This window comes from Mesoplodon densirostris, chromosome 8, assembly GCF_025265405.1.
Source record: "Mesoplodon densirostris isolate mMesDen1 chromosome 8, mMesDen1 primary haplotype, whole genome shotgun sequence".
Taxonomy (NCBI): Eukaryota; Metazoa; Chordata; class Mammalia; order Artiodactyla; family Ziphiidae; genus Mesoplodon; species Mesoplodon densirostris.
Window position 1 is genome coordinate 88,713,977 of NC_082668.1, and position 14,290 is coordinate 88,728,266.

The 14,290-nt window shown below is 36.6% G+C and overlaps 1 protein-coding gene across 3 annotated transcripts in view; it reads left to right on the top strand.

The window, feature by feature from the left end:
* Positions 1–14,290, top strand: part of UBR3 (ubiquitin protein ligase E3 component n-recognin 3) — a 227,624-nt gene that overhangs the window by 148,956 nt on the left and 64,378 nt on the right. For all 3 annotated transcript variants that reach the window (XM_060106288.1, XM_060106291.1, XM_060106290.1), the window contains exons 25-26: positions 6,498–6,647; positions 12,885–13,018. In XM_060106288.1, coding sequence (XP_059962271.1) covers positions 6,498–6,647; positions 12,885–13,018 — 284 coding nt within the window. The remainder of the gene's footprint in view (positions 1–6,497; positions 6,648–12,884; positions 13,019–14,290) is intronic.

Genomic DNA, 14,290 nt, shown 5'->3' on the forward strand with positions numbered 1-14,290 from the left:
AATCTACTCCTGGTGAAGATGCTGTGAAGATTGTTGAAATGGCAACAAAGGATTTAGAATATTACATACACTTAGTTGATAAAGCAGTGGCAGGGTTTGAGAGGATTGACTCCAATTATGAAAGAAGTTCTACTCTGGGTAAAATACTATCAAACAGTATTGCGTGCTACAGAGAAATCATTCATGAAAGGACGAGTCAGTCAATATGACAGACTTCACTGGTGTCTTATTTTAAGAAACTGCCACAGCCACCCCAGTCTGTAGCAGCCACCACCCTGGTCAGTCAGCAGTTGTCAGCCTTGAGACAAGGCCCTCCGCCAGCAAAAAGATTAGACTTGCTGAAGGCTCATATGATGGTTAGCATTTTTTACCAATAAAGTATTTTTTAATTAAGGTGTGTACGTTGTTTTTTTAGACATAACGCTATTGCACACTTCATAGACTACAATATAGTGTAAACATAACTTTTATATGCACTGGGAAACCAAAAAATTCATGTGACTCATTTTATTGCCATACTTGCTATATTGTCATGGTCTGGACCCGAACCCACAATATCTCTGAGGTATGCCTGTAAATAGATGGCAGATGATTGGAACTTGATTTCTCACTGTTGGAGTGGGAGGTTACAGCTAAGCAAGGGAAGAAGCTGGAATGTCCATGTTTTAATGGATTAGAGTTGGAGACATCAGTATGAACTCACATTTAGGTTAATACAGATACAGGTGAAATTACATATGTATAAATATTTATGGGTATATGCATATACACAAGTTAGTATGCAGACATAGTTTTCCTTCCTGTGTCAGTGGAGAGCGCCTAGAAGTAAAGATACTCCAGTAGAAACAAGCACACCCAGTGCCCCAGATCTTGGTTTCTAATATAGTTCTCCAAAAATATATGAAAAATTAAAAGAAAAAGGAAGCAGATCTCCTTGGAGAAATGGTTACTTGTAGAACTGGGGCAGGGAATCTGCAAGATGAGCCTGGAGCATCTCATAGGTCTAGGAAGGTAGGAAGTACTAACACACACACACACACACACACACACACACACACACACACACACACACACACACACACACACACACACACACACACACACACACACACACACACACACACACACACACACACACACACACACACACACACACACACACACACACACACACACACACTTGGGAGGTGGGGCAGTATGTCAGAGGGACTCAGAAGCCGACTGAAAGTACTTCCAAAGGCCAAGTTGTACCAATTTGAACAAGAAAATAAAGTAGTATTGGATTATAACCCTAAGTATAAAACGAATACCTATGAGTTCGTACTAACGTAAGTAAAGGATTGAATAAATAAACGAATGAGGGAGAAGAGACAAATTTCCCATGCTGAAGAATTCCAAATAATTTATGTAGATTTTCACCCTCAAGGAGGTGGAACATAACTCCCTACTCTTTTTTTAAAAAAAATATTTATTTATTTATTTAGGCTGCTCTGGGTCTTAGTTGTGGCACACGAGACCTTCACTGCAGCATGCCAGCTCTTAGTTGTGGCATGCGGACTTCTTAGTTGTGGCATTGGACCCTTAGTTGCTGCATGCATGTGGGATCTAGTTCCCTGACCAGGGATCGAACCTAGGCCCCCTGCATTGGGAGCACGGAGTCTTACCCACTGGACCACCAGGAAAGTCCCTAACTCTGTACTATTTAAGTGTGGGCTGTGCTTAGCGACTTCCTTCTCAAAAGTACAGTGTGGAAAAGGGGAAAAAGTAACTTTACAGGAGAGAAAGTTGGCAAATACTGCCTAAATCAGATGATCAAGGTCAATATCAACAGTAATAAATCATGCTGATATTATGTACCCTTGATAGGATGTTGATGAGAATGGTACTTTACCTCAGTGGTCCTCCTCCCTCAAAACCATAACCTCAGACTAATCTTGAGAAAAACATCAGACAAATTACAATTGAGGAATGTTATACAAAACACCTGACCAGTATTCCTCAAAACTGTCAAGGTCATCAAAAACAAGGGAAGTCTGAGAAACCGTCACAGCTAAGAGTAGCCTAAGGAGACATGACAACTAAATGTAATACGGTATCCTGGATGGGATCCTGGAAAAGACATGACAGCTAAATGTAATACGGTACCCCGGATGGGATCCTGGAAAAGAAGAATGACACTAGGTAGAAACTAACAAAATCTGAAGAAAATATGGACTTCAATCTATCAATATTATATCAATAAAAATTGCTCAATAATATATCAATATTAGTTCACTGTGACAGTCATATCATGCTAATATAAGATTTAAGGGGAAACTGGGTGTGAGGCATATGAGAACTCTGTAGTAGCTTCAAAACTTTTCTGCAAATCTAAAATTATTTTCAAATGGTATTATTTTTAAAAAGGGAATGAGAAGTTCCTCTCTGTACCAAGTAAAAAAAATAAGAGGAAAGCAAGAATGTTAGTAATAAAAATGACGATCAGTTCAGGACAGCACTGTACATCTTTACCAGAATTAATGATATTGCACAGCAGGAGTTTTGCAATAGTGGCAGTTGTCACAGGTTTCTTAGAAGAAAACAGTGAACTCTAGTAGTGTGTTTAGTTTATAAATAGTAACTCACCTGGAAGGTTACTAGCAAATACTCAGTTGTAGTTAAAAATTAAAGTGTATTGTGTGTTCTTAAAACCAAGCATCAGTTTATGCAATAAAGAAAATTCTCTGTGCCTACCACTGGGCTGCAGACCACACTTTGCCCTGTGGTACTTGTGTATGGCAGTTGACTATTCCTCAGGGAGGCATAATGCTTTCAAACAAAAATATATTTCCCATGATTCTGAGGGCACTAAATATATCATCCCTACATCATTTTCCCATTCTTTTCTCTATTCATTCACAAAACTTCATAAACACAGAAACAAAACATGTGCCAAGAACAATCTGATAGTTGGTTAGATGGGACTGGCCTGAGCTGGTGGGACAGCTTGGCTGTGTTCCAGGTGGGCTCTCTCCTTCTCCAGCAGGCTACCCCAGACTTACTCTCACGTAAGTGGTATGGTCGAGAGGGAGAGGGAGAGAGATGTTGGGGGAGAGATTTTGAGGGAGAGCTATTGAGAGAGAATATACAAGACCACTTTAGGCCTATTCTTGGAAAGGCATGTTATTTCTGCCACAATTCTCTTTGTCTAAAGCAAATCAAGGCAGCCCATATACAAAGATTGGGGAATAAATTCTACCTCTTGGGAGAAGTTGCAGAGTTACCTTGCAAAGATCTTAGATACAGGGAGGAGTGGAGAATTGGGGCCATTTTGCAGTCATTCTAACAGAGTGATTGTAAGTAGAACTTGGCGAATTGAAATAACATTCAGAAGAATCACCTACTTAATTCAGATAGATTCTTGTCTGTTCATGTTAAACCAAACGGATGAGGTAACTATTGCTTTATTATTATTTTTTGCCTTTATTGTAATAATATTAATCATGGTAATTTAAAACAGGCACTTTTGTTTTAAAAAGGAAAGTGTCAATTTTACACCGAAACACATTTAAAATTTTAATTGTATTGGAAGTCAAAGTAGAATTTAAGAATTGAAAGGGTTATTAGTAGCAAGAATGTTTTCATTATTAGAATGGCCTATGGTAGCACTTACATTTATCATCTTTGACTGTTACTCTCTCAGTTTTGCATCTGCCTCCATTTAGTTTACCTAGAGAAAATCATTGTAATCTCTTCATTGTGTCAATTTGTAGGACACATCCTTTTAGATTTTATTTTGTGTGGAAAATATGTGCAGATGTTGATGTGTACATGTAGTTGGCAGAATTAAGTATCTTTATTTTAATACTTATTACGGAATATACCCAGTTATGCTGTTCATTTAATTGGGCTTAATAAAACCTTTTTATTGAAATATAGCATATACACAGAAATGCTCATTTATCATGAGTATAGAGCTATTACACATATATGTGTGCATGTGTCACGAGTATAGAGCTCTTTGAGTTTTTAAAAACTGAATATCACTGTGTAACCAGCCTCCAGATTGAGAAACAGAACATTACCAGCATCCCACAATCCCTCTTCTTTTTCTCTGTCACTGTCTCTTCCAAGAGTAGCCAGTATCCTTACTCCTAATCCTATACATTAGTTTTGCCTGTTTTTGTTCTTTATGTAGCCATTTATATCTAATATGCATTCTTTTGAGCCTGACTTCTTCAGAATAGTGTGCTCTTAATTGATATTTTTTCATGTCTTTATCTATAGGTGAGAAACAGTAATTACATTTGGTCATAGGTCCTTTATTTATTTATTTACTTATTTATTTTTGGCTGTGTTGGGTCTTCGTTTCTGTGCGAGGGCTTTCTCTAGTCGTGGCAAGCGGGGGCCACTCTTCATCGCGGTGCGCGGGCCTCTCACTATCGCAGCCTCTCTTGTTGCGGAGCACAGGCTCCAGACGCACAGGCTCAGTAGTTGTGGCTCACGGGCCTAGTTGCTCCGCGGCATGTGGGATCTTCCCAGACTAGGGCTCGAATCCGTGTTCCCTGCATCGGCAGGCAGATTCTCAACCAGTGTGCCACCAGGGAAGCCCTGGTCATAGGTCCTTTTAAAATCTTAACTAAAAATTTGAAATTGGGTACTGGAATGATAGAATCAATTATAAATTACCAGTAATATATTTTAATTCATTGTAAGATTAATGCATTCTATAAAGCAGTAATTTTCCTCTTTTAAGAAGTAAACTATAGGGCCTCCCTGGTGGCGCAGTGGTTGAGAGTCCGCCTGCCGATGCAGGGGATACGGGTTCGTGCCCCGGTCTGGGAGGATCCCATATGCCGCGGAGCGGCTGGGCCCGTGAGCCATGGCCGCTGGGCCTGCGCATCCGGAGCCTGTGCTCCGCAACGGGAGAGGCCACAACAGTGAGAGGCCCACATACCGCAAAAAGAAAAAAAAAAAAAAAAAAAGAAGTAAACTATAATCTTTTTAGTTTCTTGAAGGAAAAAAGAGACATTAGTGTCTGTAATTATTAAAGTTAGAATTAAAAATACTGTGCATGTAGAAGATTGTAAAGCCTTACTTTTAGAAAAGGTAACTTAGCAGTCTCTTTGATAACGCATTTTGGTATTAGGATTTCCTTGAAGTTTTCAAGTTAATTGTACCAAGATATAAAAGAAGGAAAAATATCTTTGTGTGTGAGATAGAGTTAATGAAATTCTAGTTCTTTGGCACTTAACGTGAGACTGAATTATTTCATGTCACTTTAGTCAGGTATTTCTGTATTTGAACTTGAGAGCAATCAGATACATCCCCTCTTTGAAACTTGAGATCAGTCAGACACATCCCCTCTTTTCTGTACTAAAATTTTTCCCCTAAAAAACAAAGTAATCACATGTCAAATCTTAATGGCCCCTGGTACTTCGTTTGAAATCTTCTTTTCATTTTGACCCATTAATCTTGTTTTCATAGACGTTGCGCTTTCTGGTTTTGATTCTGTTCAAATATTGTTGATTGTTTTTTCTCTGATTTTTTTCATTGGCTTCTTTTTTAATTTCCATTAATTTTGAGCATTATCCAAAGTTCTGTTTTAGGTTTCTTCCCCTTTTCCTCTCAGTCTTAATAAATATCAGATATATGTTTATCTGCATGAATTCTTACTAAAACATATCCTAACTTGACATCTTTCTTTTTCGATTTCTGTCATTTTGTAACATATTTGTTTAGATATGCTTCCATCTTCTAAACATGTCATAAGTCATTTCTGCCCCCTGATCTTCCTAGTCCCCTCTACTCCTGCTCCTTTCTTTGCCACTGTGGATGTCACTGATCTTCATGAATTTAAGAATTTTTATCTGGAAATGATTATTGACTCAATATTTTATTTCTTGCTGTTAATGACCTATCACCAAAAGATTACTATTATTTTCTATAATAGTTCCCCTTTATTAATATATATGGTCATATATAAATGTTTTCCCTACATAAATAAATATATATTGATAATTATTATCACTAAGATATAATCACTACAATTAAAAGAAAGGAGAAATAGTTTGTTCCTCTTTTATCTCCTAATAAATATTGCCATTTCTTTCCAAGAGCTGCCATGTTATTATAAATTTCCCCTGTGAGGTGCCTGAAAGAAAATTAAAACAAGTGATCTCCCCCTTATTTCCTTAAATTATAGTGTGAAAAAAAATTTTTTGGATACAAATATCTTTGCGTCTGTGTTTTAAGATTTAATTTTATGTGTGAATGATACAACATCAGAAGTGTATTTAACCATATATTATTTAAAGTCTTTCATTATATCAATTCTTTGCATTTTTTGTCTTTTCCTGAGTATTTTAGCAAGATAATTTTCCCATAGTTTTATTACTGTATACATTTGTTGATATTGAAGTTCAAAATTATTTTAGCTTGTTTTTTTTTTTTCCATAATTTCATCGAAGAGAGATTTTTCTTTTCAGGAATTAAGAGCTGCAACTTTTTCCCCTCAGATTCTCCAGAGAGTGATATTCCTATGGAGATCACCACAGCAGAACCACAAGTTTCTGAGGCAGTGTATGATTGTGTTATTTGTGGACAGAGTGGCCCCTCCTCTGAAGACAGACCTACAGGATTGGTTGTACTGTTACAAGCATCCTCAGGTAAAATCAAAGTAATTTTTTAGTGGGACCATTTTAGAGATGAAGTATTTACAGTAGATTAATAAATCTCTCTGTTAACTAAAAGCTGTATTTTTGTTTAGATAATAATTATAGATCTATAGCAAGGATCTATTTAGATTTGTTTAGAAGAGATTCTTAATCTGGTTTTATCTCACTTTCCTGGACATGAGTGTTGGAAGAAGCCTTTAAGAGAATATGTTACACAATCTTTTTCTTTAAAGTGTGATGCAATATAACCAATGCTAGGTGGCCAAAAACTGAGTTCAGCTTTCTTGGCAATTTAATTGATCTAAAATCTAGAAGCATTTTAAGCTCATAAATATTGTCAATTTAAATATTTTAATTATATAAGGCATATTCAGGTAGCTTTGCCCTTATTTCTTGAGCTTAGAAGCATTCGTTCTTGAAACAGCCTGCAGATTGATATGTTTGCCAATCTATAGTTAGAACAATTAAAAAAAATTTGAAGGCTTTGTCTGAATGCTCTCTATCCTCTGCCATATTGCAGTATTTTGGGGTAGTGATAACTATGGCACTCCAGTCCTAATGGATGTAATCCTTTTTCCACAGGAGTATGTGTGGAGCAAAGAGAAATAAAAGACTTACATATTTCTCCAGAGCATTTTTTTTCTAGGGTGCTTACTCTCTGCATTAATAAAGTGGAAAGAGTTAGATATAAGACATTCCTCTGAATTCAAATACAGGTATTGCTTGACATCATCTGGCCAAGTTTGTTGCTTTCTTTTAAATATAGAGATACTACTGACTTCAGAGGATTGTTGTGTTGGTTAAGTAACGTAACATAGGCAAAAGGATCTAATACGGTGCCTGGTAGATTAGTTTCTCCTCTTACTACTCTCCTTGTTTAAACATGAAATTGATCTGGGAAGCCCTCACTGAATAAGACGTTGGAGTAGAGCTGTCAAGACCAGAAATGCTACTAAACAGAGACGTGTGGGAGTGCTGACCCATTTGGCAGCTACGTATCTTTTCTACTATTGTAAGGCAATCAGTTTATTAGATTATTGCCACTTGACTTTCTGTCACTTCTTCACCAATTACTGTATAATCATCAACTTAATGTTTTATTCATTCATTCATTCATTCATTTCACATATATTTATGGAGCACCACTGTTATAATCAACAAAACAAAACAATATCCCTGCCCTAATGAAGCTTATGTTATTGTTTTAGACTGTTACTTGTTCATTATTTTATATTTTTAAAGTTGCTTTGACTTGTTACTTCATTTAATCCCCTTTTAACAATTTTGTACACTATCCAAATTTATCGATATTAGATAATTCCACTATACCACAGCTCTTTTATCATTTTAAGATAGGAGAAAAAGAATAAGAAACTACCATTAAAAGCATTCAACCTCAAGGGTGATTTTAACTGGGAATTATAGCCAGGGAAATCTCTGGCTGTTTCTTTCCTTTCCTTTTGAGTCTCACCCACCCACTGACGTGCTCTCACATTGTACCCCTCTTTACTTTTTCCTTACTTTTGAATTCTTTATTTATTTTGATTTGTATCTTCCCTTTTTCTTTTTTCTTTTTACATTTGAATATGGAAACTTTTAACCATGTACTGATGTAAAGAGACTAGTAAAATGAACCTCCGTGTCCCCATCAGTCTCTAACAGTAATCAACTTGTGGCTAATTTTAATTTATTTATTCCCTCCCCCTAGAATTATTTTGAAGCATATTCCAGATATCACTTTATTTCACCTATAAATATTTCACTGTTTCTGTTAAATAGAAAGGATTTTTCTTTTAAAAAAAACATAACCATAGTCACTTCTAAGTAACTTAGTTCCTCAGTATCATCAAATATCTAGTCAGTGTTCAAAATTCCCCAATTGTTTCTTATTTATTGTAGTCTTCTAATTAATAAGTTCCCTTTTCATCTTTCCTGTGCCTGTCTCCCTGCCCCCAAATGCATTTTACCATTTGAAGAAATTGGTTCATTGAACATTTTTTTAATCAATATTTTTTAATTGCAGTATAGTTGATTTACAATGTTGTGTTAATTTCTGCTGTACAGCAAAATGATTCATTTATACATATATATACATTCTTTTTAAAAAATATTCTTCTCCATTATAGTTTATCATAGGATACTGAACATAGTTCTGTGTGCTATACAGTAGGACCTTGTCATTTATCCATTCTGTATATAAAAGCTTACATCTGCTAACCCCAACCTCCCACTCCATCCCTCTCCCATCCCCCTCCCCCTTGGCAACCACCAGTCTGTTCTCTATTTCTGTGATTCTGTTTCTCTTTCATAGATAGATTCGTTTGTGTCATATTTTAGATTCCACAGATAAGTGATGTCATATGGTATTTGCCTTTCTCTTTCTGGCTGACTTCACTTAGTTTGATAATCTCTAGTTGCATCCATGTTGCTGCAAATGACATTATTTTGTTCTTTTTATGGCTGAGTAGTATTCCATTGTACATATGTAGCACATCTTTATCCATTCATCTGTCGGCGGACATTTAGTTTATATCCATGTCTTGGCTATTGTGTAGAGTGCCGCTATGAACATAGGGTTGCATATATCTTTTTGAATATCTTTTTGTCTGGAAATATGCCTAGGAGTGGAATTGCTGGATTATACGGTAATTCTATTTTTAGTTTTTTGAGGACCTCCATACTGTTTTCCTTAGAGGTTGCACCAATTTACATTCCCACCAACAGTGTAGGAGGGTTCCCTTTTCTCCACACCCTCTCCAGCATTTGTTATTTGTAGACTTTTTAATGATGGCCATTCTGACTGGTTTGAGGTGGTACTTTATTGTAGTTTTGTTTGCATTTATCTAATAATTAGCAATGTTGAGCATCTTTTCATGTGCCTATTGGCCATCTGTATGTCTTCTTTGGAGAAATGTCTCTTTAGGTCTTCTGTCCATTTTTTGATTGAGTTGTTTGTGTTTTTTTTGTTGAGTTGTATGAGATGTTTGTATATTTTGGAAATTAAGCCCTTGTTGGTTGCATCGTTTGCAAATATTTTCTCCCATTCTATAGGTTGTCTTTTGATTTTGTTTATGGTTCCCTTTGCTGTGCAAAAGCTTGTAAGTTTGATTAGGTCCCATTTGTTTATTTTTGTTTTATTTCTGTTGCCTTGGAAGACTGACCTAAGAAAACATTGGTACAATTTATGTCAGAGAATGTTTTGCCTATGATCTCTTCTAGGAGTTTTATGGTGTCATGTCTTATGTTTAAGTCTTTAAGCCATTTTGAGTTTATTTTTGTGTATGGTGAGAGGGTGTGTTCTAACTTCATTGATTTACATGCGGCTGTCCAACTTTCCCAACACCGCTTGTTGAAGAGACTGTCCTTTTCCCATTGTATATTTTTGCCTCCTTTGTTGAAGATTAATTGACCTTAGGTGTGTGGGCTTATTTCTGGGCTCTCTATTCTGTTCCATTGATGCATATGTCTGTTTTTGTGCCAATACCACGCCTAGATAAATGAAATAGAGAATAGAAAAGCAATAGAAAGAATCAGCAAAGCCAAAATCTTGAAAATTTCATCAAAATTGATAATTTTTTTAGCTAGACTGACCAAGAAAAAAAGAGAGAACACACAATTAACTAAAATCAGAAATGAAAGTTGATACATTACTATAGACTTTACAGACATAAAAAAGACATATGAATAATTTTATGTCAACAAATTTGATGTCCTAGATGAAATGGATAAGTTCCTAGAAATACACAAACCACCAAAACTGACTCAAGAAGAATAGGAAATTTGAACAGACATTAAACCAGTAAAGAGATTGAATCAGTAATCAGAAACTTCTCAACAAATAAGAGCCCGGGACCTGGTAGCTTCAGTGGTGAGTCTTCCAAACATTTAAAGAATTAATGCCATTCCTCCTTAAATTTGTCCAAAAAAAATTTAAAAAGAGGCAGAGGACGGACTTCCCTGGTGGCTCAGTGGTTAAGAAACTGCCTGCCTATGCAGGGGACATGGGTTCAATCCCTGGTCCGGGAAAATCCTGCATGCTGCAGAGCAACTAAGCCCGTGCACCACAACTACTGAGCCTGCGCTCTAGAGCCCGAGAGCCACAACTACCAAGCCCGCATCCCACAACTACTGAAGCTTGTGCACCTAGAGCCCATGCTGTGCAACAAGAGAAGCCACCACAATGAGAAGCCCGTGCACTGCAACGAAGAGTAGCCCCCGCTCACTGCAACTAGAGAAAGTTCACGCGCAGCAACAAAGACCCAACGCAGCCAAAAATAAATGAATAAAATAAATAAATTTAAAAAAACCCCAACTAACTACTCTATATTAAAAAAAAAAAGAGAGAGGCGGGGAACACTTCTTAACTCATTCTCTGAGGCCAGCATTACCTTGATACCAAAGCTAGATAAGGACATCACAAGAAAAGAAAATGATAGACTGGTATCCCTTATGAATATAGATGTAAAAGTCCTTAACAAAATCCTAGCAAACCAAATTCAGCAGTGTTTTAAGAGGATTATACATTGTGGCTAATTATATTTTCGTTGCTAGCATCTACCTGCTTTTGTCTATTCTTTCTGTTGCTGCTGCCATAAATCTCCCCAAAACTTGGGGCCCACGGTGCTGTGCCTGATATTCCCTTCTCTAAGAATGGCTCTTCCCATGCTTATTGAATCTTAGAGTAATGTGTGGCACTGTATGCTTATATCCCCACTTCCTTTTTTGGCATTATGATGTTTTACAATTATAAAAATACCTCTTTTCCCAACTTTTCATTTTGAAAAGTTTTATATCTACAGGAAAGTTGAATACCCTTCACCTATACTCACTGATTGTTAACATGTTGTCATATTTATGTTTTCTTTCCCATACTTATCTCTAAACAGACACACACACACACACACACACACACACACACACTTTTCAGAAGAAAATGGCAGACATCATGACATTTTATCCCTAAATACTTTAGGATGTATCACCTAAGAACAAAGATATTCTTTTATATAACCTTGTACCATTATCATACCCAAGAAATTTAATATTGATAAAATCAAATATTCTATGTTCAAATTCTCCCAAATGTCCCAGTAATATTTTTTATAGCAGTTATATTTTTTTCTTGATCCAAGAGCCAAGCAAAGATCATGTGTTGCATTTAGTTGTCATTTCTTGTTAGTCTCTACTCCAGAACAGTTTCTCCGGGCCTTTTTAAAAATTTTGAAGAGTTTGGGTCAGTTCTGTAGACTGTGTCATTTTCTAGATTTATGATTGTTTCCCTATTATTGGATTCAAGTTAAACATTTTTGGCAAGGGCACTATTATGATGATGTTCCTTCCCATTGCATCACATTAGGAGGCTCATAGTGACAGTTTGTTCCATTATTGGTGATGCTAACCAAGTTTAATCACTTGGTTGGTATTCTGTAGGATGATACATTGAGAGTCTAACATCATACCCTTTTTTTTGATGTTCCCTGCCTGAATCAATGAATGTGTTATCTCTTACTGTCATCATTCTTTTTGATTCTCAAGTTTTCTCAAATTTGGCTAGTCAGAACTCCTTTAGGTCCTCATGACCTGCCCCGTCAGTGTTTGAATACCTCCTTACTCTTTATTACACACAATTCCAGGCTCACCTTGCACTTCTCCTCAACCCTGGACTTAGCTTTTCCTCCAGTGATATCTGTTTCCTTTTGGTGAAAAATAGTATATTTAGAAATGAAGTTTATTTGTACTGGTGAGTCATAACTTCTAGGCTTTTTCTCTGGATAGATTTTGGAAACCATCTAGAGTACATACTCATATTTTGGTATTATTTTAGAAAATAAGTATTGCCATATGTAAAGCTATATTTATTCTGTAGAAGAAAACTAGAGGGGCTTCCCTGGTGGCGCAGTGGTTGAGAGTCCGCCTGCTGGTGCAGGGGACACGGGTTCGTGCCCCGGTCCAGGAAGATCCCACGTGCCGCGGAGCGGCTAGGCCCATGAGCCACGGCCGCTGAGCCTGCGTGTCCGGAGTCTGTGCTCCGCAATGGGAGAGGCCACAACAGTGAGAGGCCCACGTACCGCAAAAAAAAACCCCAAAAAACTAAAATATCACTATTTTTTTAGGTCTTTAATGGTGAAAAACTGAGTGAAGCTTATGGTAAATAATTCTGCTTTTCTTGGTTTTATAAAGTCTACATGTTGGTTTTTTAATGAGCTCTTATCTCTGTTGTTAATGTAGTTTTGGGGCAGTGCCGTGACAACATTGAGCCAAAAAAGTTGCCTGTCACTGAAGAGGAGCAGATATACCCTTGGGATACATGTGCAGCAGTTCATGATGTGAGGCTCTCATTATTACAGCGTTATTTTAAGGATGTAAGTACCCTTTTTTATTAAATGGTATTTTTGTCTGCAAAACTGATGGTTATTTCTCTCCAGAGTTTTATATTTTTTATTCAACTTATTCAGTCAAAATATAACCCAGACCTAAGAGCATAATAATTTTGAAGGGGAAATCTAATAAAGGAGAGAAAAAGTAGGGTATCTCTTTCTTACAGTCAGAATAGCTATTCATTTCTAGAAAAAAAAGTCTTTTTTGTAAAAAAGCTGTGAACTGTTATCTGACCTGGACTGAATCTCTGTTTTGCTTTTGTGAGTGATTGTGAGATTTTATTTCTACATTAATACTTTTTGTGTACTTTCATAATGGTTATTTTATTTATAAATGGTGTGCTCCCTGGACTGTATACTGTATACCTCTGGAGGTCTAGGGCCATTTCTGCTATTGGTTATAGTCCCCTCAGGGACTAGCACATGCTTGTGTATTGCGGATGCTTACTGTATTTCAGTTTTGTAGCCAGACAGACCATATAGAGCAGAAGAGTTATCAGTGGACACTGATACTGATTATAGAATTAAGCTGCATAAATTCTGCTCTCTTCTTACCAAATACATGCATTTTATAGAGTTGATGTATAGAATTTCAGGCACGTAACATGGTATGTTTACTAGTGAAATTGGAAGTGTTATATATGAGAGATATGACACAGTAGGGAGGGAACCTGAGCTTTGGAGTCAGATAGACTTAGGGTTGAACTTGGGCTCTACCACTTTTAACTGAGTGATCTTGGTCAGCTTTTCACTCCCTTTTTATAAAAAGGGATAAGACCACTTACTGTATGAAGTTTTAATAAATATTGAGGTTGTGAAGATTCAGCGTTAAACACAGCACAGTGGTGAGCACATTGTTGAATATAGGTCTTCCTAAAATATAGGTCTCATATTAGTAAATGATTTCCTGCTCTTTTTGACTCTAGCAGATTAAAATAAGACATCTAACAATTGCATAGACAAATGACTACTATTTTCAGTTTTAAAAGCTAACTGCTTTCATTAAAAAGAAAGATTACTTACATTTTTAGAATACATTGCCAAAGAGAGCATCTTGTTTATTAGCTGCCTACCAACCATTCTAAAATGATCTAATACCCAAATCTGCTTCTACTTCAAATGGCTCTAAAACATAAAACAGAGATGAGCAGGTCTCTTGTTGTTTTTCTGATGTATAACAGTAGAAGCTACTTCACCTGCTGTGAGTATTTGATTTGTGCTGTTGCACATCTTTGAATTGTCTGGGAAGGCATTTTA